Genomic DNA, 23,167 nt, shown 5'->3' on the forward strand with positions numbered 1-23,167 from the left:
AATATTTCAACAATGAGCCAAAGAGTACCTCATGTCCAGCAGGTTTTTAGTAGCTGTCAAATAGAATCCCTTCTGGTGGGCATTTCTGAGCGTTGTGGGTTCAAACAGAGATCACAGTTGACTCATGTCCTCTTAACTTCCTTTCCAGTCACCTGTGAAGAATGGCAACCCCTCGTCGTTATCCTCCTCCTCCTCCTCTTCCTCCTCTTCTTCCTCCGCTTCAGGGCCATCCTCATCCTCACTGGTCTCTATGGCAATTATAGGCGGCAGCAGCGGTGCCGGGGGCAACAGTCTCCTCAGCAACATGGGGGGTCTCCTCTCCAACACCTCAGCTGGCAGCTACAGCAACGCCATGCAGCAACCGCCGCATCCCTCAGCACAGCAACAACAGGCCAAAAACTCAGTTAGCACCTCATCCTCCACTCCCTCCAACACCAACCCCAGCCCCTCAAACAACAGCCTTGTCTCCAGCTCCTCCTCTCCCCCCAACGCCAGCACACCAGGCCCCCTCACTTCAATTTCCCAGATGCCATCGGGGCCCATGCAGGCCTCCCACAGCCTGAGCCTGGGATTGGGCCTTTCGCTGGGGAAAAGCTCCATCACCACCAGCCAGATTTCGGGCAGTCTAGGCCTGTCGGGGATGCCGGCGTCCCTCAGTACCATGGCGGGCCTCCTGTCTGGCTCCACACCAGCGCCATATGCCCAGGCAGCCGCGGCTGGAGCTGTGGGCTCAGGGCTGCCGGGCTCGCTTGGCGGGGTCAGCTCTATGACGTCAAACAGCATCTGTGTCGGGAGTAGCACAGTTGGTGTTCCAACATCTTCACCGGGTGGCCTACTGGGCTCACTGCCTGGGGGAAACGGCTCTGGAATGCTGGGTCTGGGGTCCAGTCAGTCGGGGGTGCAGGGGTCCCTGGTGGCCCCCAACCCAGTAGGAGGTATCGGGCTGGGGAGTGGAGTCGGGGTCATAGGCAGCAATGGAGGCAGCTCAGGAGCAGCAGCAGCAGCGGGGAGCGGATTGGTGGGAGTCGGGGGAGGAAACTCATCGCTCTTGACTAGACCGCCAAGTCGACAGAAGCAGAATGGTAGCACTAGTGAGTATCGGTCAATTTATCGTTCCATCGATCAGTTGGTAAGGGTATATTAATCAAGAACATTTTATGATCAAAATACAGTGCAGTGTGCCTCACATTAGTGCAAGTTGAAGTGAATCAGAAAGCAAAATTGAAGTATCGACCAAAACATTAAAATGAGTTTGAATGTCGATGGACTCTGAAAGGGTTAAGATGGGGGACCTCTGTCTGTATAGCAAGCTAAAATGGAGGAGAAACAGATTAAAATGACCAGTGAAACTCCATTACAGAATGGTGTTTTCCGCTGAATGTCTGCTTAAAAATGCATTCATGCTGTGCTGGTTATTCCTGCTAATCATTAGTTCCTGTGCAACTTGTTGTTGTTCATTTTGGAGGGGGGTCCAGCACACAGCTCATTAGTCAACACTTTTAACTGCATCTGTCAAGTTGTATTCCCTTAGTTTATTTGCTGTCCCCCATAGCACTGCCCCTAACACACTCTCTCTCGCTCTCTTCTCTCTTTCTCTCTCTAGGTTACAGTGCTGTGGTAGCAGACAGCACGTCAGACTCCGCCCTCAACAGTGCCAGCCAATCACAAAGCAGCCAACCCTCATCTTTGACGTCCACAGCCAATCAGCTGTAAGTATGACATACCACAGTGGTACCCAGTCCCGTCGTTGGGGGGGGGGGGTGGGCAGGTTTCTATTTGGTGGGCTCCATTTGGCCTTGCCGGCATGCTGCATATTGCATAGCAGCAACAGCCGAGAAAACTGTTAATGGAGAACCGGCTGCTGGTATTCCGTTGAATCCCTGTCAGCCGATGGTCACAGAGACAATGGTAAAAGTTGTTGTAAAGCTCCTTGTTGAGGCTGAGTTGTCTTGACACTTTTTCATTTGGATTCAGCCATGTCAGGCCATGTGAAGGAACTGGTTCCCTCTTGATGTGTTTCCATGACATACCGGAGTTTGGTGCCATGGTGTTGCTACAGTGACTGGCAGAGTGCCATCATCACCTGTTTCTGTCCATTATGCCACCACTAGTTGAAAGCTTGACTGTCATCATTGGTCCTATGCCTTTTCTGTGCAATTGTTGGTTTATCAAATATTTACTGGCTCGTAGCATTCAACTTTAGCGAGCTGAATATCTTCCGTCATCTGTCGACATCATCTGATGGGCCGACCATGATTGAAAGATCACGTTAGAGGCCTTTTCTGAGCTTGTTCTGTCATGTCTGCTTGTTAGCCGCAACAAATTCAATTCATGGGCATCCGCGTAGCGTAGCGGTCTATTCCATCCCCTACCAACATGGGTATCGCAGTTCGAATCCCCGTGTTACCGCCGGCTTGGTCGGGCGTTCCTTCAGACACAATTGGCCGTGTCTGCGGGTGGGAAGCCGGATGTGGGTATGTGTCCTGGTTGTTGCACTAGCGCCTCCTCTTGATTGGTCAGGGCACCTGTTCGGGGGAGAGGGGTAACTGGTGGGAGTAGCGTGATCCTCCCACATGCTATGTCCCCCTGGTGAAACTCCTCACTGTCAGGTGAAAAGAAGCAGTTGGTGACTCCGCATGTATCGGAGGAGGCATGGTAGACTGCAGCCCTCCCCGGATCGGCAGAGAGGGTGGAGCAGCGACCCGGACGGCTTGGACGAGTGGGGTAATTGGCTGGATATAAAGGGGAGAAAAAGGGGGGGAAAGTCCAACAACAACAAAAAAATACACTTCATCTTCAAGTTCACCATTTGCTGGTTTATTTCTTCTACATTTGGCTGCTATGCCAACAATGTTGGGTCATAGCCTAGCCCTACCCAACAGTAACCATGAAGATAAACCTCTCCAAAAGCAATTATGATTTGGACATTTGTGGATTAGCAATTCCCTTAAATATACCGGTGATAGAAAGTATCAAGAACTACAGTTGTTTGCATGTAAATCCTCAGAATTTAATGGCTTTAATGTACACCCATTTACATCAACCCCTTATCTCAGTGGGGCTGACCTGAGGAAAATAGTTGTATAGCTGAAACAGTACCTCAACCTAAATCCCAATAGCCGCAATTTATCTGAAAAACATCTGCCCTCGGTTTGTCTCGAAAATGGCCTGCTTCATTTTTTGTTAGGGCTCCTAAAATATCTATATCAAGTTAGTCTCAAGCTAAAAAAGATTTCTCTAAACTGGAACAACATTTGACCCGTCTCTTTTGTTCTCCTCTCTCCCTTTCCCTGGTTACCCCTTCACCTCCTCTCCTAAATCTTGCCGTCTTTCTCCTCCACCTTTCCCTCCCCCAGTAAGGACACGGGTCCCAGCTTGCTGGGACCCATCAGCTTGTCCTCCAGTTCTCCCCCTCCGGCCTCGTACAGCGAGGGCAGGACGACGGGCAGCAGCAGCCTGCTAAATGGACCACTGTCCTACTCACAGCCATCTGACAGCATCAAGGTGAGAACACACACACACACACACACACATTAAACTCCTTCTTTTGTAGTCGTCGTCATCATTCCACCCCCGTCCACCATGTTAGATTCGGTCATTCTTTTTGTTTGCTTTCATTCTTTCTACTCCGTTGCCGTATTTTTGGCTTTGCTTCTTTACCTCTGTGTAGGGCTTGGTCAACAGTATTGTCTCTCGTCTTTTCAATGGTATTTTATCGGGATGAAATTTGGATATTGTCTTTACCGTGATACAATTTTTTTGTCAATGATGAGAACTTACTACCTAAAATTAGCACAAAATTAAGTGTGACATATTTCAGGGAGTATTATCTGAAAACTAATTTTGGTTTGATAATATGCGTTACATTACCAAACAGTTCAGTGTGATGAACTTCAGCTGGATTCTTTAACATGGTATTTTTGCATATGCAAGTAGATATTGTGAAAAATATAACAATATCAATTAAAATCCCAAATAACAATCATGTCATTAATGCTTTCCAAATCTCGCAGCTGTGCTTATATTCCTCCCAATCTTTTTTTAAAATGTGATTTGAGGTGAGGCGATCATAAACCATCCATTATCCAAACCGACCTGCTCAGCTGAAGACTGAATTGACTTACCAACTAAAATGGCCACCCCTCTGGCTTTAGAGTTGTAATTTGAGTGAAACACCTCCGAGACCCAGGGGCATTTTAATCTGACCTGGTCCTTGGTTCGCATATGGGTTTCCTGCAGAAATACTAGGTCAGCTTTAAGTCATTTTGAATGAGTAAATATTCTCGATCTCTTAATTGGGCTCCCCATGCCTTTAATACTCCAGCTCACCAACCTCACAGAAGACTATGAAGGTTTCCTGAATTACTAATATTAGTGGCCATATATTGAGTATTTAGATATAAGCGGAAAAAGAATGGGGGGCCCTGCCCGCAGCCCTCTAGAAAGGGAAAAAGAAGAAAAGATAAAAAAGGAAAACAGCAAGACAAACAGAAAAAACTAGCACCGACCTCCAACTGACTCATCAGCTCGAACACCAAACTGCCCCACCCCCTCCCCCCATAGCACTTACCACGCCCCCATCCCCAAATGATGGGGAACCCAGTGCTAACGCCACAGGGAGTCAAATCCCTAACAGATATGCTTATGGCTATTGACCCATAAACAGGGGCAGATCTACAGGGTGGCAAGGGGTGGCAGCTGCCACCTCTGGGACACAGTCTTGCCACCCCATTTATAAATCAGATAATATGTTTTTAAAGTATATTTTATGTACATGCATGGTGACGGTCCATGAGACCCGCGCCAAACTCATCTCAAACAGAATCGCCGATTTAGAATCCCCCCTCCCCCGTCACAGGCGCGGATCTACAGGGTGGCAAGGGGTGGCAGCTGCCACCTCTGGGACACAATCTTGGCACCCCTCTGCCACCCCAGGAAAAAATCTCTAGATCCACCACTGCCTATAAATGACGAAGGTTTGAGCTCCAGCACAACCTAGTAATGATAAACAGCAAGGCACCTAGTAACAAATTCACACAAAAGTAAAAAGTACAAACAGTTTATAAACAAGTAAACGTGATCACCAGTGACTGTGTATAATGGGATGACAATTACCGCAGACTGTATAATGAGGTGAAAATAACCTCAGACTGTATAAGGTAAGGTAAAAACAACAAACTGTATGTAAGATAGTAAGAGTGAAAACCTCATCATATATAAAGAGGGAAAATAAAAAACAACGCACTGTATAAAAAAATGGGCCTCAACCGGTCTATCTAGAAGCAAAAACATAGGCCACAGTCTGTATATGAAGAGGCAAAACAAGCAGCACAGCTTGCACATTAACAGGCAAAAAATAAAACTCGCAGCTTATATATCAACAGCTAAAAACAAAGACCCCAGCCTGTCAATTTGGAAGCAACAAGAGGCCACAGTCTGTATATGAAGAAGTCAAAGACCACAGAATAGAAAGAAAATCAGACTGTAAAAGTAATACCCACAGACTGTAGCTCCTCTACACTACGTCACAATACGTACGTGTCAGAGGACACGTTTTTGCGAGACTGAAATATGTGTATATGGACATGTATTAGTTGCCACTGGGGCCGCAATCCCGTCTTCTGGCCACTGGGGGGCGCAAGAAAAAGGGCGGACAGCGTCATGGCGGCAGCAGTCCTGCAACCAACACAGTAGATGAATGCGGGAGGTGCGGCAAGACGCAGCACACCGATGAGCGGAAGTGTCCTGCAATGAATAGGAAGTGCAACAAGTGTCATACAAAGGGACATTGGGAGCGTGCATGTCACTCTAACGCGGTGACAGACGTCACTGAAGAGGTGACACAGCTGTACTTTCTGGGAGAAGTTGGCAAAGACAGCAGTCAGGAACATTCGCTCCGCCATCTTTGCTCAATATTTCTGACATTCTATTGCGTCATGACCATGGTCATGACACACCTAGTAGGCTACAGGGCGCCCCTAGCGGCATCTGTGAGACCGGTCGCCTCCTCTTTACGTGTGTATGGACACGCTTCTGCAAGTCACTTATACGTGTTCATTGACACGTATCTCACAGATGCCGCTAGGGGCGCCCTGTAGCCTACTAGGTCTGACATGACAGACCTAGTAAAGAGGAGGCGACCGGTCTGAGCTCATATAAAAAGGAAGAAATGGGTCCGCGGTGGTGTAGCGGTCTAAGCATCGGCTTTGTGTCGACGCAGTTGCCCACTGGGGGCCGGGGGTTCGCGCCCCGGTCTCGTCAGATCCGACTATGGCCGGACTCGATGAAGCAGCAATAATTGGCAACGCTGTCTTCGGGAGGGGGGCGGAGTCAGCTTGTGTTCGTCACATGAATGCGTCTCCGGTGTGTCGGAAAAAGCAGTGGTTCGGCCTGGAGTCCCCTTGCCGCGGAGGTGGGGAGGCGACTCCTTCCAGACTGCCGGCCGGAGAGATGCAGTTGGCGAACGCACGCAGTACGAGGGTGGGTGTTTGAATTAAAATAGGGATCGACTGGCCACTAAATTGGTGAGGAAAAAAGGGAAAATCAGAAATAAAATAAAAAAAGGAAGGAATAAAAACCCACAAACTATATATGGAGTAGAGTTAGTAATTGTCTACCTGAATGGTAGTGTAAACTACTAATAAGACACGTTAGCCCCCTAGCTAACGGGTCTGACCCTTTAGCCGAGCGGTTAGTGATGTCGCCCTGTGGGGCAGTACACCTCGTATCGAATCCCGCACCGGGCAACAAAATAACCGGTTACATTGGTGGCAGCGGTGGGACCCGGAAGTGTGCAGATCCTCAGAAGTCTCTTCGGAGCGCGGGAAGAACAAAGCGCCAGGACGCGCTTCCGGGAGAGGGCGACGACTGTTAACTACTAATAAGACACGTTAGCCCCTAGCTAACGGGTCTGACCCTTTAGCCGAGCGGTTAGTGATGTCGCCTTGTGGTGCAGTACACCCCGGATCGAATCCCGCACCGGGCAAGAAAAGAACCGGTTACAGTAACATCCTCAGCATTATATGTTTTCCCTCAGTTCGCTTTACTTGCCCGGCGTCTTCATGAATGCGCGGGCCTGGCGTCTTCCGGTGGCTCAAACTCCTTCTCGGCACCGTCACGTGTGTGTAACCCGGAGGCGCGCCGGGTGTAGCGGACCAACACGTATCCCCGGAATCTCACGGAGGGCGCTCACCTGGTTTCGACCGCGACCGGAGAGTGCGACGAGCGCGGGTCCAAGAGGGGCTCTTTTTCCAGTTTAACAGCGTCTTTTAGCAGAGTGGAGATGGGTGAGCAGTGGCGCCCCCAAGGGGTGGCCAGGGGTGGCCACGGCCACCCTGATACTATCCCTGCCCCCCCCCCCCCGCTGGCCCCCCCAGCCACGAGTCGCATATGCAGAATTTGCTTCTGATTATGCATAATATGCTTCTATCTGATATTTTACATTAGGTGCTGTTCATTTAAATCAGTAATGTATATTTTTCTTAACTCTCATATTGACAGTTTTCCACTAGCCTATAGTACAGTATACTACAACAGCATCATAGAATTCCCGAAATTCAGTCATGGCTTTTGGTTTTGGTGTGCCACCCCAAGATTTTCAGCGGCCCCATTTGCCCCCCCCCCCCATGAAACATTTCTGGGGGCGCCACTGTGGGTGAGTCCTCTGCAGTTCCCAACAGCCTTACGTTATTGCGCCGTGATCTCGACTCAGGATCTTCGCATTTATTGTCCACTCTTTTTTTTTTATAAATGTATTTCCAGTTTTTCCCCTTATCCCACCCGATAAACCCCAACGGCATATGGCCGGAACTCTTGTCGAGTGACTCCCCTGGCTCACGTTTCCACAGGAAGGAGATAGTCGTAACACCAGCTTCCTTCAACCTCGTGTCGGCTGCTCCGCTGATCTCAAAAAGAAGACCGGCATGGGCGACGTGGCGGCCAGCTTAGGTAGACCAAGAAGCCATCAAGTCGCATCAGAATTGCCAGCCAAAGTGTGGAGTTGCGGCGCATACCAGCGCTCTAAAAAAGTGGCAATTCAGATAATATAACATTTCACAAGTAAGTACCCTGTTTTATTGGACTCTTGCATTTAAGATGCCATAGCAACTGCTGTTTTAAGATGCCTTGGTTTGTCAACATGTTTTTGCCGAGCTGGCTCCTCAGACACGAGCGCGTGACAGAAGGACGCGGAGCGTGCCGCTCGCGAGGGAGGGAGCGATGCGTGCTGGCCTCATCAGGTCGCTGCTCGCCACCTAAGAAAATGGCAGTATGCTAGGCTACTTTATGATCACCTATATGTGCAAGCAAGACTATTAAACTTCCCCAGGAGTCTGTTGTTTGTAAACAGCAGAGTCTCATATTCTCATGTTCTGCATCATGATCTCACATTTACTTCTAGAAGTTTTGTCAGCTGTTTCTGCAGCTTCTTGCCAGCCGGCTCTGCAGTGCATTCTTTGCCAAGATGGTGCAGTCGTATCTTGCAATAATTACATGACTTTTATAAGATTAAAAACATGATTATCCCTGACAGCAGTGTCGAACACGTGAGGAGCCAGCTCGGGGATTTTTTTTTTTTTTGACAAATCAAGGCATCTTAAATCAGCAGTTGCTATGGCATCTTGAATGCAGGAGTCAAATAAAAAAGGGTGCTTGTGCAATGTTATATTATCTGAATTGCCACTTTTTGTCGACCCTGTGCGGTTAGAGCACTTGTGTGCTCCGCAAGTCGGCCTTTTAGCTGGCAGTTGCAATGCAATTTGATGGTTTTTTGCTCCACCTAAGATGGCGCCGATCAAGTTCAATTGGCCCTTCGTAAATCGGTGGCACGGAATTATGGGTTGCGCGATCCAGTCTTTTTTTTTCAGGCCGCGAAGGAGGCGTAGGGAGAACGCTTTCGGTTGCTTGGCTGCAGGCGCCCGGGTGGGCCAGAGGGGTCGCTGGTGAACGACGAGTCCCCGAACACTACACCGATCTACACCCGCTATCCCTCGGGTAAGGGTGGCCTAATGAATGCCTGACCCCGTGGACGCTCTGGCCGGGACCGGATACGGCGAGATTGGGATACGAACCTCCCAGCCACACTCTTAGCAGTTCGGCTGACAGCTGCTCCGTTTTGGCCTGAAGCGTGACTGTCACCGGTGCATGGAGGTAGATTTGTCTTTTTATTATCCAATCAAAAAATAACTCCCTTCAATCAAAAAATATATTGTCAATCAAAATATAACTCACTTCAATCAAAAAATATATTGTCAATCAAAAAATAACTCACCTCAATCGAAAAAAATATTTTCCATCAAAGAAAAAATGTGTTTGAATGCAAAAAAAGGTAACACTTTAGTATGGGGAACGTAGTCACCATTAATTAGGTGCTTATTAGCATGCAAATTAGCAACATATTGGCTCTTAATTGGTCATTATTACGTACTCATTAATGCCTTATTCTGCATGGCCTTATTATACAACCAGTAAGCCATTAACTATGAGTTTTCCCTCTATAACCTCAGAAGTATTGCTTATTAGTAGTACCATCTCAATATGCTTTGCTTAGTATGGCCTTTATAAGGTGGTAGTACCACAAGAAGAGTTATTCTCCCTTACTAACACTTAATGAATATGGTCTGTTCTTACATAACAAAACACACAACTACAAGTGTTCATAGTGTGAAATTACTGTAAATTAAGTTTTTGTTACTTAGAATATGTTCCCCATACTAAAGTGACATCTTGATCATTACTAATTCACTAGTAATTAAGTTTTTGTTACTTAGAATATGTTCCCCATACTAAAGTGACATCTTGATCATTACTAATTCACTAGTAATTAAGTTTTTGTTACTTAGAATATGTTCCCCATACTCAAGTGTTACCAAATATTTTTATTTGTATGAATGTATGTCATTTATCAGATCAGACCCCCGTCCCCACCCCAACCAAACCCCCACCACCGCCAAAATCTCACTCTGAACTCAGTTCAAAACTTGAGAGCCCTGTAGGTGATTTCAAACCACTAGCTAGTTAGCTAGCTAGCCTATTTAATTTGTGAAATCTGACGTCTGAAACTAGTTGTAATGGAGTTACACAGCTAACGTTGGCTGGCTAACGTTAATCCAATGTGCGCTGGTTGGCTAGGAAGACGTAGCTAGAGCTAGTTTAGGTTCTATCGAGATGGTATTCTACCCTGCATATACACAAAAACTGCTCTGGTGTTTCTAGGCTATTGTAGACAATATATTTACCCCATGAAATAACTTCACCCTGGACTATTAACTCAACCAATACTTACGTTATTGTGGAAAGTCTGAACGAGCTACTGCGACGAACTGCGAACGGCGCTTTGACAGGAAGTGTTTGACGCGAGCGTCCGATCCTGTCAAACGTCATTGCTGTAGACGATTGTCACTCAAAACGTCTGCCCAATGAGGAAGCACCCGCCCACCGTGGGAAACGCGCTTCAAAAAATGAAGTTTGACTTTCACTCGCCTCGAAACTTTTGTTGCTAATTTGCATGCTAATAAGCACCTAATTAATGGTGACTATGTTCAGCATACTCAAATGTTACCAAATATTTATTCAATTCATAATTTTTTAGTGCAGGTAGCACTAAATTATTATCATGGCTTTTTCTCTGATTTTTACATTTAATGTGATAGAATACTTAAATCTGAGACCACACTTAATATTTAAAAATAACAACTTCTTTCGCATGAAATGTTATAATAACATAAATGTATAGAAACCTGTAGGTGATGTGCTGCTCAGTAACAGCTGCTGTGAGCTTTTCTAACCTCACCTGTGATTCTGGCTTTCAGTTTGTGTATTTCATGACACAGACCCACAGTGATGCTCACACTGTCTCAGAAACTTTGTATTATTTTTCTTTCATTCAACTCCTGAACAAAGATCTCAGATCTTTCACTATGACATCAGAGCTCACCTGAGAGGCTGCAGCTCACCTGTCTGTGTGTCTCTGTGCTGCTCAGGCTGCTGCTGACAGGATTTTCAGAATAAAATGATGCCTGATAGTCAAACAAATCAGTTGGACAAGCTGTGACTAGTTTAGCTTATAAATATTACTCATGTCTTATTACAATACAAGTAGCAGCACATTAATGTCACATATACTATAATAACTCTGCTCTTGAGCCACTAATGGAAAAGGAAGGGTTGGCATTAAATAGTAAATAATTCTCACACTAATTTCAAAGATTAATATTTGGATTAATTACAGAACATTCTCAGTTAATCATGTGTAAACAGTTACTGACACTTTGGTTCTTCTTTAAAAAGGACCTGATGTCTTCATTTGCTTTTGAGAGGAATTTTCACCAACATTAAAGTTGTTTAATTATCAAAATGTCTGAGCGACAATCGCAAATTAGCTAACATCACCTAATGCCAGAAATTAATATAATATCAATATCTTAGTTTAGTTTCAGGGGAAGTCGTTTTAAATTCTGTGACGTTTGAAATGTTTAAACTTGAAATACTGACCGCTGCAGATTCTCCACCTCACAGACTCCTCTGCGCCTGTTGCTAGGCAACACGTAGCAGTGTCTTGCCATTAACATCGCTGATAAAGCAGCTGGCTCGCTTGAGATCGGTAAAAATATAATATATAACAGTTCAGCAACACGCAAACCTACCACAGAAAACCGGACATTTTCATGAATTTATAAAGGAAAAGAGGCCGTTTAGTCACCCTAAGCTAGCTAGGCTAGTTCACACACTCTGGTTAAACCAGCTGCCTGGACACGATATTCATAGAGAGTAAAAAGAGACAAGTTATCTCAAATGATGAGATAACTTACTGTTCACATAGGATATGGTCTTCTCCCACGTCGTTGTCGTCCTACTTCGGATTTGTGACTAAGTTAGTAGATAGCTGTCCTCTTCTGTCAAGTTGTTGTAGCGGCAATATCTAAATCTTACCCGGATACAGCAATGCTATTATTTGATTGGCTGTTCGGCAGCTATATTCTTTAATTTGATTGGCTGGTGCGGGGCAGGCCCTTCTCAACGCTATGGGGAATCCACTTGATTCCTACCTGTTCCACTGTTATTAAAAATAGCGGCGCAACTTGGTGGGCGTTACCCTGGTTCTCTGCGTGAGAAATACAAGGTGTGGCGTGGGAGCGTGTGAACGAGTTGAAATGTGTGTGTCTCACGCCCAATGCGTGAGACTTGAGAGCCCTGCAACTAACTGTAACTAATGGTAATCTTTGAGACTGTGGTCCCAGCTCTCTTCAGGTCACTGACCAGGTCGTCCCGTGTAGTTCTGGACTGATCCCTCACCTTTCTCATGATCATTGATACCCCACAAGGTGAGATCTTGCATGGAGCCCCAGACCGAGGGAGACTGACAGTCATCTTGAGTTTCTTCCACTTTCTAATAATTGCGCCAACAGTTGTTCTCTTCTCACCAAGCTGCATGCCTATTGTCCTGTAGCCCATCCCAGCCTTGTGCAGGTCTACAATTTTGTCCCTGGTGTCCTTAGACAGCTCTTTGGTTTTACCCATTGTGGAGAGGTTGGAGTTTGATTGATTGAGTGTGTGGTCAGGAGTCTTTTATACAGGTAACAGGTTCAAACCGGTGCAATTAATACAGGTAATGAATGGAGAATAGGAGGGCTTTTTAAAGAAAAACTAACATGTCTGTGAGAGCCAGAATTCTTCCTGTTTGGTAGGTGATCAAATACTTATTTCATGCAATAAAATGCAAATTAATTATTGAAAAGTCATACAATGTGATTTTCTGGATTTTTGTTTTAGATTCTGTCTCTCACAGCTGAAGAGTACCTACGATAAAAATTACAGACCTCTCCATTCTTTGTAAGTAGGGAAACTTGTAAAATTGGCAGTGTATCAAATACTTATTTCCCCCACTGTACTATGCTAAATGAATGTATATTACCTGACAATGCTTTATCATGGGTATTACCTCTCGATGCAAAATGAATGCAATTCCTGATTTATTGGAAATAAAACATGGTTTAGAGTAACATCCCAAAGTGTGAACCTGGTAATAAGACCCACAGTTATCAATTTAGGGGTGCAAGATCAATTTTAGATATTATTGGATACGTTCATCGTTCCTGGCCATGAAACCTGCACCATCTACACGCTACACCAAAGAATAGTAACAGCTGTGCCATCGGATGCCTGCAATGAATTAGTATTCCAATGAGTTAATATAATGTGATTAAGTGCTAATGCAGCCTATGATAATGTCACTGCCACAGTGCCACCTGCTGTCGCTATTTAGAATTACCGGTCAAACTCTTGGCAGACATCAATATATACAATATCCCCAAACACACTTACAAATGCAAGGACAAGATGAATTCCTTTAAGAACAACTTTATTTAGGCCTAATACATTTCATAAACCAATTCATATGTAAATGTAGCCCTAGCCTCTGCCGTCCTAGGCTATGCTGCGGGGAACCTGATTACTCTCCATTAAGAATATAAATAGATGGACCGTGCAGGGTAGGTAATGGCGACGTTTGGTTTTAGGGGTGATGAAACTGCAAAACACCCCACTTCAACTGGGCAGGCTTGGTGAACCGCACATTAGACTGATGATGCACTATAAGACAATCCACTTCAAACGTACACTCGTCGTGAACCACACGTTGGGAGCCCACGAACTCGCACAAGGCACCCCCCAAAAATAAGCCTACTAATAGCACACAAGGAGTAGACTAGCCACGGTGACTCAGTCCCCTAGGACCTGGTTCGCCACTACCCTTGTAACTACAGTGGTGGCCAAAAATGTTCAAACACCTAAAATGGTGTTCTGTTTTGGTGGCCGAGTTTGGATGGCCCATGGAACCGCCAGATGAGTCGGATCCACAACAAAGTTTTATGGGCTCTAAGGTAGACCATGCTACACCATTCCACCAAGTTTTGTGGATACAGGTAGATTAGTTTTTGCGTATTAATGATCGAAGAGTCAGTGGTTCAAATCCCGCCACCAATTGTCCACATGTCGAAGTGTCCCTGAGCAAGACACTGAACCCCAAATTGCTCCCAGTGGATGTGTAGGGTAGCGCCCTGCGTGGCAGCTCTCCCGCCATTGGTGTGTGAATGTGTGTGTGAATGGGTGACAACTTGATTGTAAAGCGCTTTGGGTGCCGTTGGGTGCAAAAAAGCGCTATATAAGTCCAGACCATTTACCATTTAGTTTTTGCGTATTAAGGGGAGGGGGGGTGTTGGCCGAGGGAAGGAGGGGGGGTGCTATGGGGTGGGGCTGGTCGGGCCGAGGGGCATGCCCCAGCTTCAGACCGTACACGTCCTAGAAACTCTGGAAAAGCTAATTAACGCTAACGTTAATTCCCCACTTTTCCCTTCATATATGTCCCTATGTTACAAAAACTACCCATCATTATAATATTTAGGATGATTTTCCAGAGTTTCTGTTAAAAAAATATCTAACATTTCTTACCTGTCTGGTGTCAGCAGGTTGTCCTGGTGGGGCGGACGCCATGATCGCAAACAGATACTGTGCTGCGTTCACAGTAATATGTGGCAGTGGGAAACATCAATACTTAAAGTGTAGCTGTTTAACTGCACAATCTGGCAGAGGTTATACTGCGATTGGTGCCAAGTACGGTCTAAAACAGCTTGCCAAACGGAACTTTGTCACTGTCGTCAGTTTTTCAACTGCCAATCACGTGAATATGGTGTATAGAAAGTGTTGAGTCATACTTCTCGCAGTACCTACGTCCCCTGAAGGCAACGTGATTGAGGAAGGTCCTCAGCCTTCTTTGTTAGGCTGTCACTCATGATTCCACGCTCCTCTCAATTGATGCCACGCCCCCTAAGCCAGATCAGGGCCAAAAGTCTGAGACTGAAAAAATACAATCTGAAAGAGAAAAAAAGATCTGAAACCGAAAAAATAAGATTTGAAACTGTAAAAAAAATAAGATGTGAATCTGAAAACATAAAATCTGCAACTGAAAAAATTAAGTCCTCAAATATCAAAATATATATGAAAGTGAAAAATGAAAATAATTTATTCAAAAAAATTTTCAGAACTGAATCAAAATTATATTTAACCTGAAAAAACTTTTCCTACACTTATTTTTAGTTTGAATACATTGTTGTATATTTCAAAGTTCAAGATCAAAACTTGAACTTTCAGTTTCGAATTTTTGTTTTTCAATTACTTTTTTTTTTTTTTCAAATTAGCGAAACTATTGGCCTGGATTTAGCTCCATACAAAGGTGACGCTTCGAAACTCAAAGGCGAAGGACTCCAAAAAAAAGTTCCAATCAAAAGAAAACTTCAACCAAAAGATCAACCCAAAAATATGTTGTTCAATCAAAGAAAAAAGGGGTTTGAATAAATTTTTATGACTCAATTTTTTTTGAAAATATTTTTGGGGATCAGAGTTTATTTTAATATATATATATATATATATTATTGAATCATTACTTTTTTGATTGGAAAATTAAAACACAAATGTCCTACCAATAAAATGGCCCAAACACACAAAAAATCACTTCAATCAAAAAAAATATTTTCAATCAAAAAATAGTTCAGTTCAATCAAAAAAAAAATTTTCAAACAAAAATTAACTCGCCTCAATCAAAAAAAATATTTTCAATCAAAGAAAACAAATGCAATTTTTTTGGATCTCAAATATTTTTTTGCATTCAAACACATTTTTTCTTTGATTGAAAATATTTTTTTTGATTGAGGTGAGTTATTTTTTGATTGACAATATATTTTTTGATTGAAGTGAGTTATTTTTGATTGACAATATATTTTTTGATTGAGGTGTTATTTTTTGATTGACAATATATTTTTTGATTGTGAGTCATTTTTTGATTGACAATATATTTGTTGATGAGTTATTTTTTGATTGACAATATATTTTTTGATTGAGGTGAGTTATTTTTTGATTGACAGTATATTTTTGATTGATATGAGTTATTTTTTGATTGACAATATATTTTTGATTGATGTGAGTTATTTTTTGATTGACAATATATTTTTGATTGATGTGAGTTATTTTTTGATTGACAATATATTTTTTGATTGAAGTGAGTTATTTTTTGATTGACAATATATTTTTGATTGATGTGAGTTATTTTTGATTGACAATATATTTTTGATTGATGTGAGTTATTTTTTGATTGACAATATATTTTTTGATTGAAGTGAGTTATTTTTTGACTGGATAATAAAAAGACAAATCTACCTCCATACACCGGTGCAGGTGGACAGGGAGGTTTCCGTTTCCCCCGCGGTATTTTTCAGAGCCCGCACTCTGGACTGGATCTTCGTGACGCTACCAGATAACTGTGATTTCCCCGCCTGAGGCTGCGTCTTGGTGACCGTTAAATGCTCGGTTAAGGCGGCTTGAGGCGCAGTTTAAAAGAAAATAAATCGCCATCTCGTTGCGAAGCTCGGAGCGGAGCCGCTCAGCCTGCATCGCCCCCGTCGGCGCGGCGGCAGCACCGTCCGAGCGGGGAAAGCGGCTATTTCGAGGCGGGCGCGCTGCCGCTGTGTCGCTGAAGCGCGCCCGGTTTTATTTTTCGAAGACATTTTAGTCGACCAGAAGACAAAAAAATGTGAGTTTTGGGGAAAAAACTAACGCCGAAAAAATGCAAAAGGTGTGCCTGGGATAGGATGTTTAAAAGTTTCTGCGGGAGTCGCGACCTGCCTCCTCCATTGATCGCTACACCGATGTCGAGCTAAAGTTGTTTTAAGTGTTTACACATTCTGACTAACTTTAATCATAAATGTTAAAAATATATATATATATATGTTAAAAATATATATCGTAACACTTTACAACAACGTTAATTTCTATGCAAAGCAAAAATACAGATAAGGCCTTCCAGCTTGCTAGCTAACGATGAGCACAATCCACCTTCAGAGACGCGCCTTTTCAGTCCTTTGCAGCCATTTTAGCTATTTACCTAAATTAGCTCTGAACGGTTGCCCAAGTTAATATTAGCTTGCTAGCAAGCTAACTTAGTTAGTTAACACCGGTGATCGGCTCTCCCAAGGTGCATGTTACTGCCATATGTGAACAGGGTCTAAGTTACCTTAGCTAACGGTAATTTGTACCACCACACTGGAGCTCGACAACACGTTAGATAAGGCATAAACTTAACAAATATGACCTCAGTTAACATCAATACAACTGTAGAATGATGCCAAGCTGAAAAATTAGCTACTTGTTGACAATACAGTAATGCTGCTTACTTAATAAACTTAATAATCTTAATAAATCATTTTTCCTATTTAGCATTATTTATATTTACATTGTGTATAATACAGACATTCGGCATGCTAAAGTGACTCCAAAACAATGGCTGGATAGAAGTGGCTCCCCCAGTCAAGTCAATTTTATTTGTATGGCCCAATATCACGAATTACAAATTTGCCTCAAGCGGCTTTACAGCAGCACAACATCCTGTCCTTAGACCCCTGCATCGCATGAGGAACGACTCCCTAAAAACCCTTTAACAGGGAGAAAAAATAGGAAGAAACCTCAGGGAGAGCAACAGAGGAGGATCTTTCTCCCAAGATGGACAATGTGCAATGGAGTCAAATCATATGCTTTCACTGAGGTTTTCAGGGTTGAAACTTTATTTAAATTTATTGTATTTCAAATGTGGGAGTAAGTTTGTGACATAGACGTGTGGTTCTTGGAAATGAACTGAGGGTCTTTCATGGTGTCGTCGTCCCTCTGTGATATTTGTGGTTGGCAGGTGAATAGCCAGGAACTAGTTTTAAAAACTACTACGCATAATATTTTGGCTCCCCTGAACCATAATAACAACATAAGGTAGCTTGACAGCATTTCCCATGATTCCTTTTGTCTGGTCCCATCCAGCCCCAGGAGCCTCTGAGCAGTCTGAAGTCTATGGCCGAGCGAGCAGCACTCAGCTCAGGGATGGAGGGAGAGATGCCCTCCCTGCACCTCGCCACAGGTAACACGCACACACACAAAGGTAATCCCAAATTCCCAACCGGAATTAGTAAAGTACATATCTAAACATACATATGTAAGAAGGGTTCAAGGATCAGCTCTGAGCCCTTTCTTGTTTGCAATGGTGATGGACAGGTTGACAGACGAGATCAGGCAGGAGTCTCCATGGGCTATGATGTTTGCGGATGACATTGTGATAGGTAATGAGAGTAGGGTGCAGGTGGAGGAGAGCCTGGAGAGGTGGAGGTATGCACTGGAGAGAAGAGGAATGAAAGTCAGTAGGACCAAGATGGAATACCTATGCGTGAATGAGAGGGAGGACAGTGGAATGGTGAGGATGCAAGGAGTAGAGGTGACGAAGGCATATGAGTTTAAATACTCGGGGTCAACTGTCCAAAGTAACGGGGAGGGCAGAAGAGAGGTGAAGAAGAGAGTGCAGGCAGGGTGGAGTGGGTGGAGAAGAGTGTCAGGAGTGATGTGTGACAGAAGGGTACCAGCAAGAGTTAAAGGGAAGGTTTACAAGATGGTAGTGAGACCAGCTATGTTATATAGTTTGGAGACAGTGGCACTGACGAAAAGACAGGAGGTGGAGCTGGAGGTGGCAGAGTTGAAGATGATAAGATTTTCATTGGGAGTGATGAAGAAGGACAGGATTAGGAACGAGTATATTAGAGGGACAGCTCAGGTTGGACGGTTTGCAGACAGCAAGAGAGGCAAGATTGAGATGGTTTGGACATGTCTGGAGGAGATATGCTGGGTATTGGGAGAATGATGCTGAATATGGAGCTGCCAGGGAAGAGGAAAAGAGGAAGGCCAAAGAGGAGGTTTATGGGTGTGGTGAGGGAAGACATGCAGGTGGCTGGTGTGACAGAGGAAGATGCAGAGGACAGGAAGAGATGGAAACGGATAATGCACTGTGGCGACCCCTAATGGGAGCAGCCAAAAGTAGTAGTAGTAGTAGTAGTACATCTAAACATACAAGTATATTCTTTCTTGATCATGCATAACACACATACACACACGCAGGGATTGAGAGAAGAGATGCAGTTTTCCACTGAGCAGAAATAGAAAGTTTGCAGTTTTATGGAACAAGTCTCATCTGCCCTCCTACGCTAAACCGCCCTCTGAAGAACTGGTCACCATGTTGGCAGCCCTGACTCAGCTATACCTCTCTGTCTCTATCTCGTTTTATCATTTTCTCTTATTTATTTCTCCCTCCAACTCTTCCATTTCATCTCTTTCTCTCATTTGATCTGTCTCTCATCTCATGTCTTCTCTGTCCCCCATCTTTATCTGTGTGTGTGTGTGTGTTGAGTGCGGGCGTGCGTGTGTGTCTCTTTAGGCTATTACTGTCTTTGTTTTGCTGTTTCTCCTCTTTTTCATATTGCTCTGTGATTTCATCTTATCTTCTTTCCCTCCCTCACTCTTCTTTCCTTTTTCTTATAATGTTGCATTACTTAACATTTCTCTCTCCCATTTCAACCTCCTTCCTCCCCCAGATATCTTCCCCAGCAGCACTACGGCCCCCTCGGGGCCCCCCTCGGTCCCCCAACCCTCGCTGTCCGAGGTCAGCATCCCCCCATCGCTCGGGGTCTGCCCTCTGGGGCCTGTCCCCCTCTCCAAAGATCAGCTCATCCTACAGGCCATGCAGGAGTCGGTGTGGACCCGCATGCCCCACCCTTCCGACTCCGAGAGGATCAGGTAACGTCGAGAGGGGAGCCAGGTCTGCATGCTCTATGTGGCTGTTCGGTGTTGGTTTCAAGTGTTGCGAGTCGGTTCATCACGGATGTTAAATCGGCACCATTTCCTTTTGAAGGCCACACCAGTGTCGTTAACTCCACACTGTCAATTCCCTTGTTTTTGTTGTTTAATTGCTCTGTCACTGACTTTTGCAGCGGGATTGAATGTATAAATGTGAACTGACGTGAGGATCGCTGCATCTGTTAAAAAAGATGGCGTCACAATCCATTCACATGATGTAGTCTTCTGGTGTCAAAGGCCAAAGTATCCTTGAGTCATGAACAGAATTCATTGCACAATAAGCAAGACCAGCAACCCCTTCTACTGGTGAGAGCTTGTAATACCTGGAACCACTCAGGCCCTCAAATCTTACGACCTTTTGATTATTATCGAAAGTTGTCGGCTAAAGCCAACGCAACTTCAGAGCACTTTGTTAAAGGAACAAGTGAACGCTTCAGAAGTTTGGGGACAATGGATGACAACAGTAGTGAATGGCAGCAAGTTGAGCAAAGAGGACCAGGTCACATGACACAGGTACCACGTGCACGTCTGTCGGCTGTAGCTGAGGAAATCCCATTGCATTGTTAAGTTCATCCCAGAGGGGCAATTAAAAGTTGTGTAGTGGTCAAGTATGAGCATCAGATGCAGTAAAAAAAACAAACAAACATAATTTAAAGTAAAAGAACAAAACAAAAGGGCAGACGGTACACAGATGGAGAGGGAGGGGAGAGAGGGGTCTGGTCTTGCTTGGCTGAGGGAAAGATTAATGACTTTTTCCTCTGCTGCCCTTTAGGACTGTAAGGTCTCAACAACATTTGTCACCCAGTTTCCTCCAACAAATTTTTGGAAGAAAAGCACAAAGTGTTTTCTATTGCGTGCTATGTAGCAGGAGTGTTGGAAAAGTTGAGAAGCGTATTTTCCAAACACCGTGTCTCAGTTGCTTTCAAACCCCAAAACACGATGCGCCAAAAATTGGTCCACCCCAAGGATCGGGTCCCCCAGCAATATAATATAATTTAATATAATATAATAACCTTGGGGGCCTCCCAGGTCGTCCTCTGTGTGGAGTTTGCATGTTCTCCTCGTGTCTGTGTGGGTTTCCTCCGGGTGCTCCGGTTTCCTCCAACAGTCCAAAGACATGCAGGTCAGGTGAATTGGCCATACTAAATTGCCCCTAGGTATCTGTGTGTGTGTGTGTGGGGGGGGGGGGGGGGCTCTCCAGGGTGTCTCCCTGCCTGCTGCCCAATGACTGCTGGGATAGGCTCCAGCATCCCCGCGACCCTGAGAGCAGGATAAACGGTTTGGATAATGGATGGATGTATATAATAATAATAATAATGTAATATAGCATACAATGTAGTGTACGCTGTTAAGTGCCAGGAGGATTGTCGTGATGTGTATGTTGGGGAGACCAAACAGACGCTGGGCAAGAGGATGACACAACACAGGAGCGCTAACACGTCGGGCCAGGACTCCACAGTCTATACCATGTACAGGCCAGTGGCCACTCCACAGTCTACACCATCTACAGGCCAGTGGCCACTCTTTCAGAGATGAGGATGTGCACATCCTTGATAGAGAGGAACGCTGGTTTGAACGGGGAGTCAAAGGCCATCTATGTGAAGAGGGAACGTTGATATGATGTTGATATTTTGATATGGGACTAGGAAGTGTTGTGGGATTGTGGTTGTGGTAACATGGTGATGTAACTTAAACGTTGTCATTCCCTGGTCTTAAAGGCTGCATTACAGTAAAGTGAGACAATTTTCTGAACTTGAGTTCATTTCACTTAGTGAAATGGAACAATGAATGTCTCTACCTGCTTGGTCATCATATCCACATTACTAGTGAGCATTTTCCAACATTTTCTGGTGTGCAAATATCTTGTGAAAGCACCAATAGTCATCCACAAAATATCAATCACATTATCCATGTCAAGGTATTCAGTCAAAAATATCATGTTATTTGATTTTGTCAATGTTGCCCAGCCATTAACCCTATCTACCTGTCTGTCGGCATTTTAGGCAGTACCTGATGAGGAATCCATGTCCCACCCTGCCTTTCCACCACCAGGTGCCACCACCCCACTCTGACTCTGTGGAGTTTTACCAGAGGCTCTCCACAGAGACCCTCTTCTTCATCTTCTACTACCTAGAGGTACGTTTACCCAAGTGGGTGTGTGTTAAAGCTGAAATCTATGATTTCCCCAATCTGTTCCTCCCTCTGGCAGTGAGAACAACAAACAAGGTGGAGGAGCCATCGTAGCTCATGTGTCCTCAGCTCAGCAGTAAAAAGTTAACACAGACAGTGTTATGTATTACAAACTACATCAAACTGCATGGGAACACTGTTGTACAATAATATTGATTGTCATGGCTACATATCGGTATCACCTTTCAGTTTTTCTTTTTTAAGATTTTTTTTTTTTGGCCATGTTTTATTAGCGACAGTAGAGAGGCAGACAGGAAATGTGGGCGAGAGAGGGGTATGACATGCAGTATAGGTCGCTGGCTGGAATCGAACCAGCAGCAGTTGCAACCATGTGGCCATTTCACATGCACTGTAACCATAAAGCCTGTCCAGGGTGTTTCCCCACCTGCCGCCCAGTGACTACAGGGATAGGCTCCAGCATCCCGTGACCCGACTTCGGATAAGCAGCTTGGATAATGGATGGATGTAACCATTAAGCTACGGAGGCACTCCCCACATTTCAGCCTTTCTTTCCTCTGTTTGCCACTGCACCAGTGTTCATCCTACCTGGTCAAAGATTTCAATAGTGGTTTATAGAGTGTCTCAGACCATGGTGAAGATGTCAGCTAGTATTATGTATAGCCAGGAACAGAAGATATTTAAATTCCTAACTAACTAACTGCAAAAAGACTCAGCATCACAAATTTAACCGAGTATTGTGGATTACAGCCACCAAGCTAAGACTTGTCCAGATTGAAGTCATAAAAATCAAACATGTTGGATATCATCGTGACAGCCCCAAGTGGTCGAAGTCAAGATAGGCAGAAGACCAATTTGAATCTTAAAACCATCGCACCTACACACAGACCATTGCAAACTCTCTGCCATCTTGAAAATCAGTTGTAATGGCCAAACTAGTGTTCCCGTTGAGTCGGTTCGCTCAGTACAACACATTGTATGGGATATAACGCCCTCTTGGGTCTGGCTGAAGATACCTCTATTCACGCCTGAAAGGCAAATAAATGATGCATGGTGACATATGGTGGCCTTGTTCCACCCCCTAGGCCAGTGGTCTCCAGCCCTGCTCCTGGAGAGCTACCATCCTGCCGGTTTTCGCTCCAACTTTAACACACCTGATTCTACTAATGACCTACTGCCCAAGACCTTGATTATTTGAATCAGATGTGTTAAATTAAGGTTGGAGTGAAAACCAGCACAATGGTAGATCGCCAGGAGCAGGATTGAAGCCCACTGCCCTTGGCTATATAGCATCGTCACCTGCAGTGTC

The 23,167-nt window shown here is 44.6% G+C and overlaps 1 protein-coding gene across 1 annotated transcript in view; it reads left to right on the forward strand.

Annotated features, from left to right (window-relative positions):
• The window catches only part of LOC130128474 (CCR4-NOT transcription complex subunit 3-like), a 66,227-nt gene that overhangs the window by 36,698 nt on the left and 6,362 nt on the right, over positions 1–23,167 (forward strand). The window contains exons 12-17 of the mRNA XM_056298077.1: positions 149–1,091; positions 1,604–1,709; positions 3,357–3,504; positions 17,854–17,950; positions 19,449–19,650; positions 21,714–21,846. Coding sequence (XP_056154052.1) covers positions 149–1,091; positions 1,604–1,709; positions 3,357–3,504; positions 17,854–17,950; positions 19,449–19,650; positions 21,714–21,846 — 1,629 coding nt within the window. The remainder of the gene's footprint in view (positions 1–148; positions 1,092–1,603; positions 1,710–3,356; positions 3,505–17,853; positions 17,951–19,448; positions 19,651–21,713; positions 21,847–23,167) is intronic.

This window comes from Lampris incognitus, chromosome 18, assembly GCF_029633865.1.
Source record: "Lampris incognitus isolate fLamInc1 chromosome 18, fLamInc1.hap2, whole genome shotgun sequence".
NCBI lineage: Eukaryota > Metazoa > Chordata > Actinopteri > Lampriformes > Lampridae > Lampris > Lampris incognitus.